Source organism: Calidris pugnax, unplaced genomic scaffold, assembly GCF_001431845.1.
Source record: "Calidris pugnax isolate Ruff unplaced genomic scaffold, ASM143184v1 scaffold9, whole genome shotgun sequence".
Classification (NCBI taxonomy): Eukaryota; Metazoa; Chordata; class Aves; order Charadriiformes; family Scolopacidae; genus Calidris; species Calidris pugnax.
Window position 1 is genome coordinate 1,491,110 of NW_015090778.1, and position 22,236 is coordinate 1,513,345.

The 22,236-nt window shown below is 43.3% G+C and overlaps 1 protein-coding gene across 1 annotated transcript in view; it reads left to right on the top strand.

The window, feature by feature from the left end:
• The window catches only part of FASN (fatty acid synthase), a 42,917-nt gene extending 22,244 nt beyond the window's left edge, over window positions 1-20,673 (top strand). The window contains exons 20-43 of the mRNA XM_014952433.1: window positions 121-300; window positions 520-723; window positions 1,881-2,191; window positions 2,336-2,725; window positions 4,632-4,796; window positions 4,992-5,110; window positions 5,217-5,371; window positions 5,686-5,889; window positions 6,680-6,830; window positions 7,345-7,523; window positions 8,061-8,180; window positions 8,329-8,451; window positions 9,086-9,309; window positions 9,592-9,793; window positions 10,794-10,945; window positions 11,434-11,525; window positions 11,677-11,828; window positions 11,989-12,231; window positions 13,882-14,070; window positions 14,576-14,803; window positions 15,307-15,527; window positions 16,086-16,184; window positions 16,309-16,560; window positions 17,679-20,673. Coding sequence (XP_014807919.1) covers window positions 121-300; window positions 520-723; window positions 1,881-2,191; window positions 2,336-2,725; window positions 4,632-4,796; window positions 4,992-5,110; window positions 5,217-5,371; window positions 5,686-5,889; window positions 6,680-6,830; window positions 7,345-7,523; window positions 8,061-8,180; window positions 8,329-8,451; window positions 9,086-9,309; window positions 9,592-9,793; window positions 10,794-10,945; window positions 11,434-11,525; window positions 11,677-11,828; window positions 11,989-12,231; window positions 13,882-14,070; window positions 14,576-14,803; window positions 15,307-15,527; window positions 16,086-16,184; window positions 16,309-16,560; window positions 17,679-17,816 — 4,493 coding nt within the window. The 3' untranslated portion in view covers window positions 17,817-20,673. The remainder of the gene's footprint in view (window positions 1-120; window positions 301-519; window positions 724-1,880; window positions 2,192-2,335; window positions 2,726-4,631; window positions 4,797-4,991; window positions 5,111-5,216; window positions 5,372-5,685; window positions 5,890-6,679; window positions 6,831-7,344; window positions 7,524-8,060; window positions 8,181-8,328; window positions 8,452-9,085; window positions 9,310-9,591; window positions 9,794-10,793; window positions 10,946-11,433; window positions 11,526-11,676; window positions 11,829-11,988; window positions 12,232-13,881; window positions 14,071-14,575; window positions 14,804-15,306; window positions 15,528-16,085; window positions 16,185-16,308; window positions 16,561-17,678) is intronic.
• The last annotated feature ends 1,563 nt before the right edge of the window (window positions 20,674-22,236 follow it).

The following is a 22,236-nucleotide window of genomic DNA, read 5'->3' on the forward strand; positions in this document are numbered from 1 at the left end:
TAGAACTGACTGTTGGGAGTTGACGAGGGAGGCTGGGCAGACTTTGAATTTGATAAGCGGTGACATGACATCTGCTGGATGACAATCACAGTCAGGCTTCCCCTTCCTCTTCTTCTGCAGCAAACTCAGGGAAAGTTCTGTGGAATGGGAACTGGGTGACCTTCCTCGACACCTTGCTGCACATGATAGTCTTATGGGAATCTGGGCGCAGCCTGCGCTTGCCCACCAGGATTCGCTCAGTGTGTATTGACCCGATGCTGCATCAAGAGCAGGTTGGCCAATACCAGGACAATGTAGAAGGTAATGTCTCTTATACTTGGGCTTTTGCTAGTAGCTTTGACTGCTCTGTGGATGAATGTGTGACTTCCTAAGAAGTAGGATGAACCCTGAGGGGCCCTCTTAGTATGCAAGCTATGCTGCAGCTTCTGTAACAGTCTGACATAGCACAGTTCATCTCATTGCCTTGAATAAAATATTTGTAGTGTTTGATGCAAACTTAGTTTCTTTCCTGTCTTTCAGCTTTTGATGTTGTTGCGGACAGCTGTCTTAGTAGCCTTAGAGCAGGAGGTGTTCAGATCAATGGTCTTCATGCTTCTGTGGCACCACGAAGACAACAGGAACGGAGCCCTCCCACCCTGGAAAAATTCTGCTTTGTGCCCTACACTGAGAGTAACTGTTTGTCTTCCAGTGCCCATCTTCATGCCTACCTGGATCATTGCAAAGGTAGGTGGGATTAGTTTCTTGTCACTCTAGGGGACTGAGATGTCTGAGAGAAGCTGTTCGTGCTTCTTCAGAACATCCAAGAAATAAAACGTTGGTCTCTGTAGAAGGCTTTGGTAGGAGTCCTGTATATGTATGCTTACTAGAAGCTAAAAGCTACTCCTGCCTGAGGTGTCTCTAGAATGTGGGTAGGTGTAAAGCCTGGTAAGGCAGGAGGGGCATCTACCCTTCCTTAATAGTCGATGTTGTGTCAGATGGCACAACCCCCTCTGTAAGTGGAGGGGTGCAAATCATCTTCTTTAAGGAGAAATCCAGCCTAACTGACAGGACATCCTACTTCCTCAATCTTTTAGCTCGTTTTATTTTCCCCTGAGAACTGCCAAGACAGGTAAACTGAGGGAAAAGGATTTAGTGAGGCATGCCAAAAAAAGTTTAAGAATAGAGTCGGAGCAGTTTAGTCTATTGTGAAATTGGTGGCCTAGTAAAGTGCTTTTTGGATGGGGAGACATCCACTCAGCTCCTCACTTTGGGTGCCTTTTAATCAAAGGGAAAAAAGTTACTACTTTTTCAGAAGTTCTTACTCTAGTGATGAATCTTGCTATATCTTAAGACAGCAATTCTATCACTCTGTATGTGTGTAGTGTCTTCACACAGGCTTTGATTTGGTGATAGATTTTGAAGTTTTCACTTTTTTCTGCAGTGTCCAAATACTGTCCCCAAAGTCTTTTACATATGCTGTAGTGAGATTGTTATTTTATTTTTCATAATGCTCTTTCTGATCTCAGGATGAGCTATTTTTCATCTGCTTATAATGCAAAAAATTATTTTAGTATCTGTGGGAAAATGGTAATTTCCCTCCATCTCCCTAAACCTGTCAGAGGTTTTCTGTTTGTTGTGCTCTTTGTCAGTCTTACCATGGGTAATTTGGGTATTTTAGACTGTCCTGCAGCCTCCAACCAAGTAAGCTTTGTGACAACTACTGCATGATATGTGATCATGTGGATGTACAGGAGCCTGCGCTGTATCTTTGTGTGTAGGATAATGATATAAGATGCTGTAATTTGTGGTGCTCATCAGCTGGTACAGCAAATAGGGGCAAAGAGGAAAAGAAATCTTTGGAAAATATGACTGTTTCATTTCTCTTCTGTTCCATTCCACAGATCTAATTGTGAACTTAAAGGCTAAGGTGGCAGTGCATGGGGTCAAGTTAGTCATCCCTGGGTTAGAGACTGCAGTGTCTGCTTCAGAGTCCTCACCCACACAGAAGGGCCTTCAGCATATCCTCGCTGAAATCTGCCGGCTTGAACTGAATGGAAACCTCCTTTCTGAGCTGGAACAGATCGTGACTCGAGAGAGAATGCACCTGCAGGATGACCCTCTTCTCAATGGATTACTAGATTCTGTGGAGTTGAAGACTTGCCTGGATGTGGCATTGGAGAACATGACCAGTCACAGGATGAAGATAATCGAGGTTAGCTGTAGCCTGGGATGGGACCATAACTAGTGTTTCCAGGCTTCCCAGATCTTCTACTTCTGTTGTTACAGTTAAAATTTCTGGGTATCATTCATGTTTCAACTTTGGTTTCCCCTTTTCCTTCCCCTTCTTTTCTCACAGGCTCTTGCAGGAAGTGGACATCTGTTCTCTCGTGTCAAAAGCATGCTGAATACTCAGCCCCTGTTGCAGTTGGACTATGTTGCCACTGACCCCATCCTGGAAACTCTTTCAGCTAAAGAAAAAGAGCTACAAGATGCTGGAGTTTCCTTGAGCCAGTGGGATCCCTCCAGCCCTCCCTCTGGAAACCTGACCAATGCTGACCTGGTGGTGTACAACTGTTCCACAAGTGTTCTAGGGAACACTGCTGAAATTCTCTCTAACCTGGCAGCTGCCACTAAAGAAGGAGGGTTTGTTTTGGTGCACACCCTGCTTAAAGGACAAACTCTTGGAGAAACTGTCAGTTTCCTTACCAAGCCAGATCTACAGCAGAAACACAAGTTCCTGAGCGAGGTAAGTCTCCTGGAAGAAGTACTTCCTCAGTGGATAGTCTGGAGTCTGTTGCTTGCAGATGCTCTTGTGATGAATGTAGATTGGGCATCACTTACATCACTCTCTATTGAGGCCCTCTGCAGGAATATGTAATAAGCACTATTTCAGAAGAGTTGTGAATTTCCACATGTTGGGCTGGGAGAGTAAACTGTGAGTTCAGTCAGGAGTGCCTTAATGCACTGAAAATTATTCGTTGTCATTTGTGTATCTGTATAATCTGTATGAAAACACTGGCCAGGACAACTTCTTTCCAGCTAAAATAAAAATACCTGCTGCATTATTGGGCAGGGTACAGTTTTATCACCACAGCATCCTAAAATGCTACTGCTTTACAATCTAGTTCAGTTCTAACACTGAAGTGCTCCTGGAAAGGAAGGCTTTTCTCTTGTATTTTTCTTTTTTACTTTTTATTTCCTTCCCTTCCTCCCCACTTTATCCGATCCTGTAATGAGATACAGCAAAATAAGCCCTTGGAAGTAGGGTGCTGGAGGGCAGGGTGTCTGCTTCATATCTGCAAACCAGTATAACACGCAGATGAACTAATACCAACTGGTTCAAGAGGAGGAGAGTGAGTTGCCAGGGTGAGGGTGGGAACTGGGACATCTCTTTCTCTTGGCAGCCATTGGACTAAGCAGTAACGGGGAAACTGCCCCTCTACAGAACACGTGTTATTACTGAATGGAGTGGCTGTAGCCTCTCAGCTCTTCTTTTAGAATAAGAGAGTAGTGATTCTAATAGTTTGACTTTCTTGCTTGTAATTCTGGGCTGTGGTAGTTGGATTCTAGCTCTTTACTTTCTGCAAAGACTTCTCAAGGAGGTTTGAGAAGATAGGGTGAGTTCTTCAGATTAGCATCTTACTTAGTGAAGTGGGGGATAAAAAAGACTGTGAGATACTACTGAAGCTGATAACTTAAAACCTGTATCTGTCATAAGGGTCAGTAGCCCGGTATTACCAAATCTCTTGGATATGATACATGTGAGTTGAATGCACCTTTTCTAAAGAAAATTACATTATGCAGGCAAGAGTGGACAGGACTTAACATAGATCTTAGTTTTCTAGACAGGGACACTGTCCCTAGCCCTTGATATAAGGGATTGTACTGTGGAAATCTTCCTCTGTTTTGTGCCTGGCAAATGAAAAGCAAATGGTTGCTTTTCTCAGAGACTGAAGTAATCTTTATTTCATTCAGATAGTGGAGCTTTGGTATTTCTGCATATTCCATACATACATTTTCATTCTTTCATTGTTCTGTAGGGCTGTTCCAATGTAACTTATGTGTACAGGTGCTTCTTCCCTGCTAATGGTTGGTTCCTTCTCCCCAGCCCCTGCTGCTGACTTGGTTTTTCATGTTTCCTCTGTCCTCCTTTACTTTTTTGATTGCAGACAGGGCTTATGTGACATAGAACTAAAACCACTGAGTTTAGATGTTACCAGTCTGTTACTTTCTCTGTTGGGATCTCTGTCTTTGGAGGTGTGCCTTGCTGCTGGAATTAAATTTTAGATATGTTCAAGCACCCTGTGGGATTTGGTCACTGGTCTGGTTGTTGCACACCTGGTAGTGTGGTAAGACTAGTTCCCTAACCAGGGTTTCAAGATACTTTTACTACTGCTTTCTGAGGATCTTTCAGGGAAGAAGGAATAGTCTAGACATGGATAAAATACTGTTATATTAACCAAATGTATATTTGTACTGAGACACTACACAACAGATGCAAAATTTCAAGCAAAAGCAAGAAAAAGTGGACAGGGCTTGTTGTTCCTGATGAAGCAGTCTTTGAGGAGACTCAATGTGAAGTGTAGATGTGACTTGTGTGTTTAATTGACTTTTAACTTTCCTGTTAACTGTTGTTTTACCTGATTTGACAGGCAGAGTGGGAGAGCTTGTTCAGCAAAGCCTCACTGAATCTGGTTGCCATGAAGAAATCCTTCTTTGGCTCTGTTATTTTCTTGTGTCGCCGGCAAGTCCCTAACAAAACACCCGTTTTTCTGCCAATAGATGAGACCCACTTTAAGTGGGTTGATTCCTTAAAGGTAAGAATTCCTGTGTCCTAGATACCTGAATTTCTAAATCATTACACATTCTAAATGAGATATTTAGCAGCATTAAAAGAAGTGTGTTCCGTTACTTTTCTTAAAGTAGAAGTTATTAATCTCTGCCTTAATTAAGTATATGAGGGCTGTTTCCTATGTGGCTCCTAGTAAAACAGTGTGGCATTTGTCCTGCAGGAGATCTTGGCTGACCCATCAGAACAGCCTGTGTGGTTGACTGCCACCAGTTGTGGGAACTCGGGTGTTTTGGGAATGGTGAACTGCCTTCGCCTTGAAGCAGAAGGCCACAGAATCAGGTATGTAAGTGTGGCCTTGAGTCACAGTTGGAGATTAGACTTTTTTGTGTTAGGCTCCTTTCAAACCAATAGCAAAACAAACAATATGTCAACTCTTGGCTCCTAGGTGTGTGTTTGTTTCCAACTTGAACCCTTCATCAACTGTCCCACCCACGAGTCTCTCTTCCCCGGAGATGCAGAAGATTCTTCAGAGGGACCTGGTGATGAATGTATATCGTGATGGAAAGTGGGGCTCCTTCAGGCATCTCCCATTGCAGCAAGGTAACTCCTTTGAGACCTGAGTATCACTTACAGGGCCTTGAGGCTGAATGGACTTCAAATAGAAAATCAGTAGCTGTTACTCCTACAATTTATTACTTTTTAATGGGTAATTTGGAATTCTTCTGCTCAGAGTCAGAGTGAACCATAGCATTTTCTGGTGCCAGGAGGAGGGATGAGCTATTTGGGACAGGGGTAGAATTGCATGGTAAGAAAGGGCTTTCTGGAGAGCAAACGGAGGAGGAGGTAGCGATTACACAAGGAATTTAATCTGGAAAGTATGTGCCTGTGTAAAGTTCTTATTGTTCCTTCTGCAGCGCAACCTCAGGAGCTGACAGAATATGCCTATGTGAATGTGTTGACACGTGGAGACCTCTCATCTCTTCGTTGGATCGTCTCCCCGCTTCGACACTTCCGTGCAACTAATCCTAATGTTCAGCTCTGCAAAGTCTATTATGCATCTCTCAATTTCCGGGACATTATGCTGGCGACAGGAAAGCTTTCTCCAGATGCTATCCCTGGTGAGTTTAAATTAGAGAAAATGTGTTTATGTTCTGTCCTAGAGATCATTCACACGATCTCCTGAATATTAGCTGTGCTAACCTTGCTGTGAGGAACCATTACTAGCCCTATTGCATAGATATCAAATGTGAGGTGAAATGACTTAATAGAGATTCCGGAGATGGGCAAGGTGCATACAGAGGTGAGAATGTTGAAGTTTCATGCTGCCACGCCACTGGACGTGCTTTGCTTTTAGGGAAGGAAAAGGCAAGGTGAAATAATCTCCTGTGTGCAAAATGGAGATGATAATATCTTCCCTTATAGGGAGTTAAGAATTCACGTAATGTCTACTGAATGGTTTTAAAGCTTGATTGAAAGGAGAGGACACGCACATGAAAAAAAGTGCATCTGGAGATTGTTATGGGCATCTTGACTAGAGCTGGGTTTCTCTTAGTATCTGAGATTAGTCTCTGCCTAAAATGGGTGTTTGCAAAAATCAAGGTTTTACAGTAAAGCTATTCTTGATGTTATCATCCTTTCTAGCTTATGTATCGTGGTTTGTATTTTTTTTTTTCAAAGAGGAACAAAATTGCCTCTGAAACAGGATGTTTGTGTGAAATTTCAGATGAAAAAGGGAAACTAAAGCAATTTCATCAAGGATAGAGAGTAAGATTTAATGAGAACAAGCCCTTTTGTGTTACACTTGTTCTTAAGAGTTTCAGCTTTCAGGGACTACTGTTGTAGTAAATTATTAACCAAGGGGTTTTAGAAGAGAAATTTCCTTTGTAAATAGTGTTTACCTTCTTCCAGGTAACTGGGCTCTGCAGCAGTGCATGCTGGGCATGGAGTTCTCGGGACGGGACCTGTCTGGAAGGAGGGTGATGGGACTGGTGCCAGCCAAGGGGCTGGCTACAGTGGTAGACTGTGAGAAGAAGTTTCTGTGGGAGGTGCCTAAAAACTGGTAGGTCAACTTCTGTTTTCTGCTTTGTGTATGTGGTTATGATTTGCCTTCCTGCCTGAGGCTAGTGACAACCCTGATCAGACCAGAGGACTGCACGGAGGGTACATTCCCTTCTGGGAAATGGGAACAGGGCTATTGTCTCCGGAGCAGCTGTAGGATTTGGCTGAGATTCACTGTGGGAGATGAGTCCTGGTTGTGCACAGTGGCTTGCACAAAGTTCTCATCTCTTTCTCGGGCTCCTAGCTCCATGTGTTTCAGTATATGCTGCATATATTCCAGTATATTTGGTGTTGGTTGTGTTACTGGTTAGTTACTAAAATATTTTTGCAGAATAATGGAACTCTTGGCTGTGCTTGGCAGCTGTGCCAGTCTCGTGTATGATTGAGAGCCGGTAATACTTTCTGGTCTGTCAGGACAGTTTAATCTTTCCATTGTAGTAAAGCAAACTTCATCAGGAGAATCTAGTAGTGTTTTTCAAGGCTCAGAATCTCTTCTCTTTTACTTTGCTCTTTAGGACCATGGAAGAAGCAGCTTCAGTCCCTGTTGTTTATGCCACCGCTTATTATGCCTTGGTGGTCCGAGGTGGTATGAAGAAGGGTGAGAGTATCCTCATTCACTCTGGCTCAGGAGGTGTGGGCCAAGCAGCCATTGCTATTGCCCTCAGCATGGGCTGCCGTGTCTTTACTACTGTAGGTGAGTGCTGAGGGCCCAACGTCTGGGGAGGGGGGGGAAATACATACAATAAATAGAGGAAGTGTCTCTGTGTGTGGACGTGCATGTGTGTATATATAAAAACACATATGTATACTTTTTCCACCCAGTATAATATTCTGTGACATTGATCTAATTTCTAGACTCAGAACAGAATACATGATAGATAAAGCTACTGACTATACTTTTGAAACTTCCACAGTACAGACAAATTTATATAGTGTACAGAGGTAGATAATCAAATGTACAGAAGAGAATCAAGGCTTCTTAACTTTAAATTCAGTAACATGATCAAGGAATGTCTATCCATTGTCAGACTTGGTGTGTTTCTGGTCCTTGTTCTGGCTCATAAATGAGCAGTAACAATAGACAGCCTTTGACTCCCTGAGAGCTCTGAAGCAAGTGCTTGATGGTACTTGCAGTCTTTGGGAAAAGATAAAAATGAGCTATTTCATCATTAAGAAAAAAAAAAATGAATGTAAGAATACTGGCATCACTCAACCTGTCTTCTACTTCAAGGCTCTACTGAGAAACGTGAGTATCTCCAAGCAAGATTCCCACAACTGGATGCTAATAGCTTTGCCAGCTCCCGAAATACTGCCTTTGAGCAACATATACTGCGAGTTACCAACGGAAAAGGTAAGTTCAAGGAATACTTTTCTTTCTTTTGTTAGCCATGCCACGTTACACAGTTGGCTTTCTAAAGACAACATGAGTCGCTAGAAAACAGGTTTAGGCTCTCTGCAGAGCTGAGTTTATTAAATAGTTTCTTCTTGTTTTATTGCAGGTGTCAACCTCGTGTTAAATTCCTTGGCAGAAGAGAAGCTCCAAGCCAGTCTGCGTTGTCTTGCTCGACATGGGCGCTTTTTGGAAATAGGCAAATTTGATCTGTCTAACAACAGTCAGCTTGGTAAGATGGGGTGTTGGGAAATACATCGTTAGCTTTAAGTAAGCACAAGCTGCTATCTTAGCACAGACTAACTTTCAAATTTAGAAAAGCCTTTAGGTGGAATACTTGTTTCGATGTAAGACATGCTGCCTACAAAGTGTTTGGATATGGAGGTATTAAGAGTCAGGATTCACTGTCTGTTAGCTTGTGGATTCATAGATCTGTTGGACTTGACTTATAAATGTTTTGGGGTGTAACGTGCCCATTTGTAATAGATAAGCACAGTATGAAACTTTAAGAAATGAACTTCATAACTATATAGGTTGCAGTTTTGCCCTCTGTTCTGGCTAAACTTGATCATTTGTAGAGTGAAAGTAATTGGAATTTTTCAGATAACTACAGAGAACCTTGATTTGTTCTTGCAATAAATGTCTATGCCATTTTGAATAGAATATGATAGTTCCAGTTGGAAGGGACCTGCAATGATTATCTAGTCTAAGTGCCTGAGTTTGAAAAACGTAGAATTCTAGCAACTACTGCCTGCTTTACTCCTTGCTCTTACACTGCTGGCCTACCCAGAAGTGTTTCTGAAGCCAAAGATAGATTGTTTTGAAATGTCAGTAGCATCAGCTGATAACCAAACCGCTTTTTCTAGGAATGGCTCTCTTCCTCAAGAATGTGGCATTTCATGGGATCCTACTAGATTCAATCTTTGAGGGTGAAAACGAGGAGTGGGAATTAGTATCACAGTTGCTGACAAAAGGCATAAAAGATGGTGTAGTAAAGCCCCTGAGGAGTACAGTCTTCAACAAAGAGGAGGTGGAAGCTGCCTTCAGGTTCATGGCACAAGGAAAACACATTGGCAAAGTAATGATCAAGGTAATGAGATAATGACTTTGATTCTCTGATGCATCTGTCATCTTCTGTGGGTGACTTTATTGGGTATTTTGATCCAGTTGAAGTATAACTAGGACAGCACAAAGTTGCTGGTTTTACTGCTGACACCGTAATGTATGTAACTGTCAAGCCTGTTACTGAGTCTAAAGGGTTCATTTTCATTGCTTGAAGGAGCACAGTGTAGAAAAATAAGAAATGCATTGTGTATCTAATCTTAACTACTCTTTTTCTTCTTTTTCTTTTTTTTTTCTTTGTGGGGGTAAGGTCCAAGAAGAGGAAAAGGAACAAACTTTAAGAAGGCCTGAGCCAATGAAAGTCTCTGCTATCTCCCGAACCTCCTGTCCACCTACCAAGTCTTACATCATCACAGGGGGCCTAGGAGGATTTGGGCTTGAGTTGGCACAGTGGCTGGTTGAGAGAGGAGCACAGAAGCTTATACTGACATCTCGTTCTGGCATACGAACTGGTAAGCAAAAACTGTAAAGGAACAGGGAACATGACTGCCTTTCAGAAGCCCTCATGTTGTAGTTTCTTTCCATTTTTAAGTGTCCTGTCAACAAATAATAATGTCTTGATGTCTTTTCGTTCCTCTTGTATATGCTCTCTTACTTCAAACAAGCTTTTTCTTTATTCTAAAGGAGGAAGTATCTTTTAACTAGACCTCTTCCAAACATGTCTCTCCTGATCTTTGTGGTTCCTAATTCTATCAACCTATTTTCTGTCTTACCCAGAATTTTTTCTGCCACTTTCCTCTTACCCCCTCTGCAAAGTCTGTATCCAGCCACCTCACTGTCTTGTGCGGTGGCTGTAGGGTGATGGATCATGTGCCACCAGGAAAGGCCTATAACTCCTTGTTAAAGATGCTCTGTTCTTCAAGTTGTATGTGGGGATGCTTCTGTGCTTCTTCAGATAGTAGGGCTCATCTTTACAGATGAGCTATCTGATAACATCAGTAAGCATTTTTACTCGGTTTTAAGCTATTAGTTTGATTCCAGTTGCAGCATTGAGAATTATCAGTGGTAGTCTTCAGTGTTTCCTCATACAAATTCAGTTGTAACAAATCTTTTGTCTCTATAGATTTCTTCTTCCTATTTGCAAGTTTGCAATTGCACCACTTGTACAAACACCTAGATAAAATATTTATACTTCTCAAGTTCTGGTTGTGCTACAGTCTGCCTTGCTCTAATCTAGTCATTCTTTCCTGTCTCAGTATCCAAATTCACGTTGATTTCCCTTCACTGTTGTACTTTTTCTTCTCCTGCCACCTTACGTTCTCCCAACTCTCTCTTCCACTTCAATCTATTTAGAATATTTCTCAATCTCAAGTGATTACAAACAACAAACTTGAAGCTGAATCAATCCCTATTTAGTCACTATCTAGTCAGAAAAGCATAAGGAACAGGTTACCTAAAGCCTTCTGGTTTGAGTGCTTCATCACAGGCGCTGTTCACCTTTATTTTTTGTAGGCTATCAGGCTAAGCGTGTTGAAGAGTGGAAGTCACTGGGAGTCCAAGTGTTGGTATCTACCAGTGATATTGGGACACTAGAAGGAACACAGAAACTAATAGAAGAAGCTTTGCAGCTTGGCCCAGTTGGAGGCATCTTTAATTTGGCTGTGGTAAGTGACAAAAAGACTTAAGACTTGTAAAAGACAGCAGCTGTGCAAGTGGGTTTTTTATGGAGGGCAGTAGGCTTCACACAGTTTTAGGTTGTGTTTCAACAGACAATCTACTTTGGCCATACCTGGTGACTAAAGGCTTACAGGTCTGGCCCCTTCCCCCAGGAAGCAACATTATTTGGCCAGCAGGCTCAGTTCTGGGAATAAGATGAATGTTGTCTGAGACCCCTGGGGACAAGAAAAATCCCATACAGAACTTTCCAGTTGAAGGCTGCAGTGGCAATAATGAAAAAAAAAAAACAGACTTAACAAAAGCCATTTGTCATATTTCAGGACATCCAGGATATGTCTGTACTTTAAAGTGACAAAAATGCATTGTGTAGTGATATCCCTTCACGTCTCAAACCACATGGTGGATTTAAATGGAGAAACTGGAGATTCTGAAACTGCACCTCTTTATTCTTTTTTCTTCTCTTCCTCCCCAATAGGTCCTTAGAGATGGCATGATTGAAAATCAGACCCCAGAATTATTCATGGAGGTTAACAAGCCCAAGTATTCAGGCACCATTCATCTGGATTGGTAAGTGTCTGTAGAAGGGACAAATCTGAACTGCTTTTATGGTCTCAATGCTGATCAAACTTAGCAGTTTTGGTCTCACGCTAGCCTTCCACAGTAACACATAGTTAGCAGGTTTTTCTAATGGGATTTCTCTCTCCTGCTCTGCTCCAAGGGTGACTCGTAAGAAGTGTCCAGACCTGGACTATTTTGTTGTGTTCTCCTCTGTAAGCTGTGGAAGAGGAAATGCTGGGCAAAGTAATTATGGCTTTGCCAATTCTACCATGGAGCGTATCTGTGAGCAGAGACATCACGATGGACTGCCAGGTAAGATGACTTTACTCATGGTGCAGAATAATCTATCCCACCAGATATCCAGAGGAGAATCAGCTCCCTGGAGACCTGTGCACTTCTCTGGAATGATAACAAATGTTGAAGACATTTAGTTGGTTTCACAGTGTGTTCTTTCTTTTGATTTCTCTTCCAGGCCTGGCAATCCAATGGGGAGCCATTGGTGATGTGGGTATCCTTCTGAGGACAATGGGAAACAATGACGTTGTGGTTGGGGGTACTCTTCCCCAGCAAATCAGCTCATGCATGGAGGTCCTTGATGTCTTCCTGAATCAGCCTCATCCTGTCATGTCCAGTTTTGTCCTAGCAGAGAAGGTCTCTGTGAAAACTGAAGGAGGCAGTCAACGGGATCTTGTAGAAGCTGTTGCTCACATCCTGGGTAAGTGCTGTCAGACAAGCACTGCTGGGCAGTGTCTACCATCTCCATGCTTCTGGAAAGCAGTGGTACTGCTGTAGGTGCTCTGTTCAGCATCTCCTCCTGATTCTTGTGGTGTGGGACTATTTGCTTGGGTTTTTTTCCTTTACACTGCTCCTTTTCTCCAATAATCAATTTGTTTCTGCAGTGTGGGCTTTTCTCCCTTAGTGTATTTACATACATGTGTGCACACACTTCAGTTTCTTGGGTTTTGTTTAGAGTGGACTGGTGCCTTTCTCCAAATAGTGTCAATGGTATCATAGAATTGCCTAGGTTGGAAGGGACTTCTAAGATCATCAAGCTTGACCATTAACCCAGCAGTACCAAAGCCATCACTAAACTATGTCCCTCAGCACCGCATCTAGCTCTACCTATCTTTTAAATACCTCCAGGGATGGTGATTCAACCACTTCCCTGCTCCAATGCTTGTTAACACTTTCTGTGAAGAAATTTTTCCTAATATCCATCCTAAACCTCCCCTGGTGCAACCGGAGGCCATTTCCCCTTGTCCTAATAAGACAACAGGAACAGCCCTAAAAAGGAAAGTTCTGGGATAGCACATAATAGGGCAAATTCATGACTGACTTTCTGGGTACTATTCCAGTTTTGAAGTGTTCACCTTGGGATGTGCCCATGTGCCAAAAAGTAGCTTTTATGTACTTAGAGAATACACTACCATACTACATACTGTTGAAAGTGAATAACCTCTGGCAACCCTACTATGCCCCACTTTCATTGCCCATTTTGCAGACTGAAGTATGTACTCTTTGTTTTCTACCAGAAGAGGGACCGATAAACTAAAGACAGTCTCATCAGCTAAGGAATTGTGTACAGGAACTGACAGCAAATCTGACCTCGGAGAACAGACATGGCTTTTATAAGTCATAGGAAAGTGTCTGGGAAATTGTGCCAGCCGTAGAGTTAGTTTGGAAGGGGAGAACATGGGAAGAAGACAAAGGGAGAAGCTAGTAAGAAGCCCAATGGTAGGGAGGGTGGTAACGTGGGGCAGCATAAGGTGGAGGAGGGGAGGAAGAGCTGTAGATGCAAGTATTGGTATGAGAAGTCCCTTACAGGTAAGGAAAGGGTGAGAGACTTGAGCAGTGTGAAAACTGAAGGGGAAGAGGTGATGAAGACTAGATGAATCTCCACCTCCTCTGATGTGATAGACATCAAGTGCTGCAATCAGCCATCATCAACACTGATAACTGTTAATCTCATGTTGTAACTGAGGATTAGTTGTGTTATGTCTAGGACTGCAGTTTCTGTTCGAGCCTCCAGTATGTGAAATTACATTTGCAGACTGTTCTGAACTTGGGTCTAGAGCTGAAGTGACAAAGGTCACAGTTATTTAGCTGAGACTGATGTATCCCCTATCATAAAGCTGTCCACATTTAATGTGCTCTAAGAACTAGATTCCCATACAACCAGATATGAGTTGTGGAAGGGGTGACTTGTGAAAGCATTGATGGCCCTCAAAGGTAATTGAGGGTATTATTGAGGTAATTGAGGTAGCTGCAATTTATTCAGGGTTTAGAAGGAAGATGAGAAGACTGTCAGAGAGGCCTGAGCCGAAAAGAAATCGGCCTTTCGTTAATGTGCTGCTTTTTTCTTCAGGTGTCCGTGATGTGAGTAGTCTGAATGCTGAGAGCTCCTTGGCAGACTTGGGCTTGGACTCCCTGATGGGTGTGGAGGTGCGCCAGACGCTGGAGAGAGACTATGACATCGTTATGACCATGAGGGAGATTCGACTCCTTACAATCAACAAACTGCGGGAACTTTCTTCCAAGTCTGGTTCAGCAGAGGGTACGGTGTCTGGATCGGGGTTGCTGCAACTCACCTGAGTCCAAACAATTAAGCTCCCAATCTGTTGCTTTTTTTCTCTAGTGACATAAGCCTCTATCAAATCATGAAATGAGGTTATAGCTAAAAGGTTAAGTGACAGACATGTCACTGAAGAGCATTGACCACTGGGTCAGGCCCGTCAGAAAGAGCATGACAGCTGCTTTCTTGCCTGGGTTGTGTCTGCCTGCATGGGTACTCTCATGCAGCTGTGTGCAAGACATAATTTGAGACATTTTACTTGTCTGGGGAATAAACAATGTAATGTCACACTTACTATAGGGTAAAAGCATATGCGGTTGCTGCAGAGCAACTGACAATAGGAAGATCCCTTTGTCTGTGTTCTGATGATTTAGTGGGCTGGTGGTCTAATCCAGAGCAGCCCTGGGATTCTCCTTTAGCACTATGGCTACGTGACAAGACTGATCCTGAATCTAATTGTGTTTGTCTGGTGTGCTTCCCTTCAAAGAATCAAAGCCATCGCAGACGACAAAGACAGGCCCGGGTGAACCTCCAAAACTAGATTTGAACAACTTGCTGGTGAACCCAGAAGGGCCCACGATCACCCGTCTCAATGATGTTCAGAGCACGGAGCGGCCTCTCTTCCTCGTTCACCCCATTGAAGGATCCATTGCAGTTTTCAACACTCTTGCCTCCAGACTTCACATCCCCTGCTACGGGCTTCAGTGCACAAAAGGTATCTCAGTTCTTCAGCATCTTGATTTTGTAAATGTAACGTTCTGAATTTAAGTTGCCATATCACAGAATGATATGGCAGTGATATGTGATCTATATCTCTCATATAGAGAAAGCTTTGTTTCTAGACTCTTAGATGTGTAGAATCAAGTGTCAGTCCCTACCTATAGTCTGCATAGGGTTGTGTCAGACGTCCCCAGGTAACAAGGGCAGTACTAGGTTAGATTGAAGAGTTTATGTATGGAAAAATGCAACAACTGGATGTTGGAGTCCCTGCCAGCAGATAGGCTTGCAGGAGAAAACAAAGTATGCTGTTCTACCTGTCTTTGGAAAGCAGGAGCTTCACTATTCCTTGTCCAAAATATAAGTTGCAAACTATAATTTAGAAACTTCAAAATAACCTGGATGTTTCCAACATGGTTCTTTCTGAGCTCATGAAAATGTAATTGTCTCTGCTAGTGTTTTTTTACCAGAGTCTGTTTCTAACTTTCTTCTGTGTTCTAGCTGCTCCCTTGGACAGCATACAGAGCCTGGCAGCGTATTACATTGACTGTATGAAGCAGATACAGCCTGAAGGACCTTACCGCGTTGCTGGATATTCCTTTGGAGCCTGTGTAGCCTTTGAAATGTGCTCCCAACTGCAAGCACAACAAAATGCTTCCCAGGCGCTCAACAGTCTATTCCTCTTTGATGGGTCTCATTCCTTTGTGGCTGCATACACTCAGGTAAGAGATACAAAGAAAATCTGTCTGGGGACTGTCCCATGTCATCAGGGCCTGTGTTCTTGGAGCTTGCTATTTGAGATGTGAGCCATCTGAAAAGCTGACAGGCTCTTCTTGACAGGGGAGTTGGGAGACAGCTGTAAACAGTGGATGATGAGGGATGGCTGAAGGGTGGAAGCATATGGGGGGTGGTCTTCATTAACTGGAGAGGGCTGGGACACATGTTGTTGCTCTTGCCATGGTAAATCATGGTATTAGTGTGTATTCTGGAAGATCCTGGAGCCTTCAAGACGAGATTTTCATGTAGGGGTACCTTTGCTTAAGCCTTCCTTTCCATTCATTGTACTTTGCAGAGGATACGAGGCTCTTGGCAATTGGCACCTGTGGGTTTGCTTTCTAATCTGTCCTTGAGGGATCTTCCTCCCTCACCCCAAGCTTTAGTCTACATTTTTTTCTTTCTTTTTCCCCAGTTCAAAGCCCTTTGTTCTATAATTGGCTTCTATCTGACATTCAAGATCAGGCACATTGCTCTCATGTTCGCATTCTGTTCTTTTTTTCCAGAGCTACAGAGCTAAGCTGTCCCAAGGAAACGAGGCTGCATTGGAGACTGAAGCATTGTGTGCCTTTGTCCAGCAGTTTACAGGCATTGAATACAATAAGGTAATGTTTGAGGGTTTTTTTTTTTTTAAATGCCTCTTTGTACAGGAGGGGTGTGGGTTTTCTAACGGAGATGGATTCTCAGATATTGAGACTAATGGGGGAAAAAAATGTTAATGTTTTCCAGCTGCTGGAGGTTCTTCTGCCCCTGAAAGATCTGGAGGCTCGTGTGAATGCTGCTGCAGACCTGATAACTCAGGTTCATACAAACATCAATCGTGAAGCACTCAGATTTGCTGCTGCTTCCTTTTACCATAAACTGAAGGCTGCTGACAAGTATATACCAGAGTCCAAGTATCATGGGAATGTGACACTGATGCGAGCAAAGTCTCACAATGAATATGAAGAAGGTCTAGGTGGAGACTACAGACTCTCAGAGGTCAGTCTGGGGCCCACTGGTGACTGTTGAGATTGTTCTGATAGCTGGGGGAGCAAAAGAAAAGCACACTGTGTTCTGAGAGAGAAGGGATGAAACTTCCTGAATTTTCTTTCAGGTTGATTTCTTGAAAGAAATTATTATTCTCCAGCTATTGTGCTCTAAGAAGAATTAGAAGTCCTCCAAAGTGAATGAGTTTGATAGGTTCTGGGCATTTGAGGTAGTGAGGACCAGAAGGTCTAACCTCTCTGTTGGATAAGTAGGTGTTTTCTGTACCTAAAGAGCTGCAAGAATTAGCTAGACTTCAGGTAATAAAGATGTCAAAGGAGAGTAACTTGACAGAATTAACTCTTAGTCTCCTTTTATCACTGAGGGCCCCTCAAGTTTGTCCACTACATGAGGGCAGGCTTCTAAAGATCATCTGTCAGCCTGCTGACAACAGAGGTGGCTTTTTCTTAGTTAGCTTTTGTGTAGCTCTGAAGTTAGTATGTGGGTTGTGGGCCTAAAAAATACAGGTTTTCAGCCTGTAGTCCAGGTATGGTCACTGTTGTTTAGCCGCTGGTCAGGTAAAAGGGTTAAGTGTCTTACATTATGGTACAGGAACCAGGGAAAAGGAAGCGGTTTTCAGAATTAGCTTCCTGCTCCTGGCATCTCCTATCCCTTCAGACTTCTAACTTGCTTTCATTATTGATTCCAAGCTAATTTTTATGTTATGAAAGTTACACAAGGACTTCAAAGGAAGATTCATGGTGGTAGGAGAAGGATTAGGTGAAGGGGAAGGTAATTTAGTTTTCTTGAGGGCTTGGAAGTGGCCACATGATCATTCATTCTTTGATACTCTAGGTAAATTATTCTGTTAGTATCAGGTTGGTTGACTTCCTGCCTGGCATACATCTGAGCAGATCAGCTGCCAGGCTGTCAAAGTATCATGCTTTAAAACACTGGTTCCAAACAGTGCCTTGCAGCTGAGCCATGGAAACGTGGTGCTGCTTTCAACTGAGTTTGATAGAAACAGTGGTGCAAACCATGAGTAACTTAGACTGACAAACCCAACACAGCTACGGGACCAGCTGGTTGTGAACTGTGAATATAAAGTTTTTCTCTTTTTTGTATCTCTGCAGGTATGTGATGGGAAGGTATCTGTCCATGTTATCGAAGGGGATCACCGCACCTTATTGGAGGGAGATGGCGTTGAGTCAATTATTGGCATCATCCACAGCTCACTGGCAGAGCCACGTGTCAGTGTCCGAGAGGGTTAACTACTTCTGCTTATTTACTGTCAATGGTGAAGAAAATGCCAACAACATTCCTTGTTATGACAGACCCCAAGGAACTCTTCCTGTTGTTCAACATCTCATCTGCTCTGCTGCCAGAACTGGGAAGTCCAGCTGAACTTGATTGGTCTCTTTCTCTCTCTTTCTTGCTCATCTTTTTCCTTTCCCAACTTTTATGGGTTCTCTCTCCTCCTTCCCTCCCTAGGCTCTGTTTTCCCCTCGTATCCCTGTCCATGTTACTCTAGTGCTGTGACTCTGTCACTGTGCACAGCTATGAGGGTTCCCCACCAATGGTTGCTTCCTACACCCTTGGCAGTATGAAAAACAAATTTAGGAGTAGATTTCTTGTGCTCTATATTGTTTTGTCTTAACAGTATTCCAAAGGGTATGTGATAGCACTTGTTGACCAAGCCCAGTGAGCAGGGAGGGGAACTGCAGCTGATTTCGGAGATACCTTTTGTCTGTGAAGAATCTGTCTGTAGTTAGGTCAGAAAGAGGATTCCATTGAGGCTTTTGTAACTATATTTTTTTAATTTGATATATTCTAAGTATTTATTGTGTCAAACCAGAGACGACTTACTTGGTTTTAATTTATCGTGGGTTATAGGAGAAAAGAAACATCCCTTTTTGGATGGGAAGGTTTATTCTACAAGGGGAAGTTGCCCATTTGTTAAACCAAAGTGCATCTTTGGAACAGTCTGGTTTCTTTTGGTTGTTTTGTTGTTTTGTTTTGTTTTTTTTTCCTTTTTCCTCTTTCTCCCACTGCCCTGCCCTGCTCAGAAAGGAGGAGGCAGAAGGGAGGGTTCTTGTCATCACCCACTCTTTTGAGGAGAGGGGGAGAGGAAGGGATGGCTTCACAGACACCACTGTGTATTGAACAGCCTTAACTTGGGCGTCATAAAAACAGGCAAAGCTGTCCCTAGGCAGGTACTTTGTTTATATTTGTGCAAGGTTCTGTGCTCTGCTGGATCAGGACCTTAGTAAAGCATTAAGACTATTGCTCTACCTTTATTCCCTCCCACCTCCAGGCTCAGCGCCCAACCAGACATTTGGAATGGGGCAAGAAATAGAATTCTTCAATGATAACTGAACAAATCCTCCTACCCCTGCTCTCCCATAACCAAAGCTCAGGCAAACATACAAGCATCTACCCAAAGCCCCTGTTTTATTTGGCACAGGGCTTGCTTAAGCCTTGTGTATTCATTTTCCTCTCATTACTGAGACTGGAGATCCCACATAAGTTAGCTAAGTAATCAGTTTGTTGGTATGATTTTAAGGTATAGTACCTTTTTAAGGGAAACTTGCATAAAATTCAATTAAAAATTTTCTTGCCTTTGCTATGCTGGATCTGTCCTTTCCGAAATCAGTAAATCCTTGCTACACTTATGATACAGAGGAGACCTGGGTAGCAGCAAAGCACCAAATAGGAGGAGCCATTGTGCCTCTCAGAACTGCTCTAAAACCCCAGTTCCCTCCATTTTCATCCCCCAGTGAAGTGTCCTGTTTAGTACAGGAGCATTCCAGTGACAGGAATGGGTGGCTCTTCACTACAGGTTCTGACCTAGTGTCTTTTGCTTATACCACCCTCTGTTGATAGTGGCTGGGTTAACTGGTTTTAGTTTTATAACATATTTCTTTTGTGAAATCTGAAATAAAAACAACATAATGTCAGCTTAAAGCATCTCCAAAATAAGTCTTGTTCTTTTTTCTTTTTCTTTTTTTTTTTATAATACTTTTTGGTCTGAAGAGTGTCTTTTTCTCTTTGGCTTTCCTAGTATTAAACAGAATTGATCACTGGTTGGCTTTTTGTCTCATTCTCTACCACCATTTCTTAATCCTGTGTTTCACCTGGAATCTCTCATTTCTTGGTATAAAGCAAAAACTGCTGCTGGCATATCTCATTTGGAGTCTGTAGAAATAATAACAATAATAAAGAACACTTATTATTCTGAAGCATGGCTTCTTGTTGCCATGATTTTGGTACTTTAGACACAACCAAGCAACACACCCACAAGACTGACATGGAAACTCTCAAATTCTAATTCTGGCTCCACCGTTGTGGTTTTAGACAAGCCATTAATGCTACTGCCTCAGTTTCCCCATCTGTAAAATGGGACTAATAGCATCTACCTCAAGGTCGTTGAGAGTGCTAGATAGGCAATGGGTATAAATGCTATTAAGTTGTTAGGTACGGTGACTGGGTGTTGGGTGGTAACAGAAGGAGGGAAGCAGGCAGTGTGCCTCACAGCTGCAAAGAATCTAATGCTGAAGAGTGGTGATGTGAGCTGGGACTTCATTATATCTACGCTGTACTATCCATGCACATCCTAGCACAGGATACTACATAAACCACATGTGGATTTGGTTTGTTTTGATTTTAAGTACTGGCAGTTAGAGTGAGCCTGAAAAAAAGAGTTGAAAGAATCCTACTTGCCTGGGTTGTATTGAAAGCTTAGAAGGAAAAAGAAAGGCATGATGAACAAACAGGTGCATTAGTTCTGTATTTAATGAGCCTGAATGGGTGGTGTGGGGGGAGCAAGGACTAAAGCTCTTCCACCTGTTGAAGCAGGAGTGGGACGAGTTCTCTGTATAAACATAAACATGCATGGCCTCATCTAAGCAAAGCTTGAAGGTACTGGTTTAGTAATAGAAGTTCCTCAAGAATTACTTATAGCCTATATGCTCTCAATGTTCTTGTGGTTGTTATTTGAAAAGCAGAAGGTTGTTTTGTTTTGGGGTTCCCCCCCCAACTGTCTAATTATGAGCTGCTGCCCTGTAACCCATTATGTATCTGGCTGCTGAATCCAGTGTGCCAAAAATAAAAACCTTATTAGTGCTGGTATGGCTTGTTGTTTCTCAGTAGTCCATCAGATAGACATAGGTAAACAATAAGAGCATAACGTAAAATCAAATACTGCAGTTGCTTGTTTTGAGAAGACAAGGGCAGAAGCAGAGCCCTTCACATACACCCTTTTATGTGAAAACAAAGTGGGAATCTGTTGTCAACTGCTACTCACTTTCCACCCTTCTTTTCAGCTGGCTTCTCAGAGGCTTCTCTAAGACCAGCAGAGTGTAATCTTGAGACTGAAAATCACAGTCCCCTGCTGGCCCTATAAATTTATTTAGGCTCACAAAGTCACATTGCTATTCTGCAATGGTGAGCAGTGTGCCTTAAATCTACAATATAGCCTTAATAGTAAGACTAAGAACGTACTGCACACAGCACATCTACTCATCACCACCAACACTATTGCTTTCTTCTATTCTACCACATTTCTGAGGGGAAATATGCCAATTTTGCCAAAGAGGATAGCTGAAAAAAAATGCAGGAAGGGTCACAGTTTACCAGACCCGGTGCTTTTAAACAATGATGCCAGACCCCAGTCAAGAAGCTTTCTGGTGCTGAGATGGAGGTCAAGTAAAGATTTAAGGCAGAATAGTCATAAAGGAAGCAGGTGTTTATTTCTCCTGCAATCAGTTAAGTTACTGTAACTAAAGATCAGACACCTTGCGAGCAAACCAGGGTCAAAAGAAAGAAAGAAAAAAATAACCCTAGAGCAGCTGTGTAAGAGGGAATGGGGGTGTTGAAGGAAGGCTGGAGAGGCTGGGTATTTAAAACAGCAGAACTGGTTCTTTAGGCCTCCAGAAGGTAGTGGAGATGGTAGAAAACAATGAGAGCAGCTTGAAGCTCAGCTAGTTCTTGCAGCAGAGTTCGTCACAGCCGCCAGTGCTGGAAAACTAGGGGTGGGGAGGAGAAATGTGGGCTTTGTCAGTGATCTGGACAACGGAGAGGCTCCAGCAGACTTTGGGTGGGAAGGGACCGGGAACACCATTTGTTTCCAACCCCCTGCCACAGGCTGGGACGTCTCCCACACACTGTGATTTTGTTTGAGTTTCCCCCTTTCGAAGACCAAACATCCCAAGTCCTGTAACTAAAGTTATGTTGATGGTTTGACAGGAGTAGAGATTAAGCAGTTTGGACGTTCTGGTACATAAGAAGAGGAAATCTTCCCCCGGGCTCAGCTTGCTGGTGGCCAGTAGCTTTATAAAACGCCCCAGAAGGAGCGGGTTCGTCGTGTATGTTGTTATTTTTGGCTGAGCCGGGCGGATCCTTTCCACCCCCCGGCACCGAGGGTTGGTGCGACCCCTGGGCCCGACCTCTCCTACCGACCACCAGCCGCTTCACCGGGGCGCCTGCCCCACAGCCCCCCTCGGGCCCGGCGGGGGCGGGCTCGGGGCACGGGCCGCAGCGGCGGTGGCCGCCTCACGGTCCGTGGGGGTCCGTATCCGCCCTCACGGGCGCGTCCCCACAGGAGGAGCCTGTGGGGTCCCGACCGGCGCGGCCTCCCCCGGGCCGGACCCCGCCGCTCCCGGCCCCTGCTGTCTGCGCCGCGGTTTCCGGGGG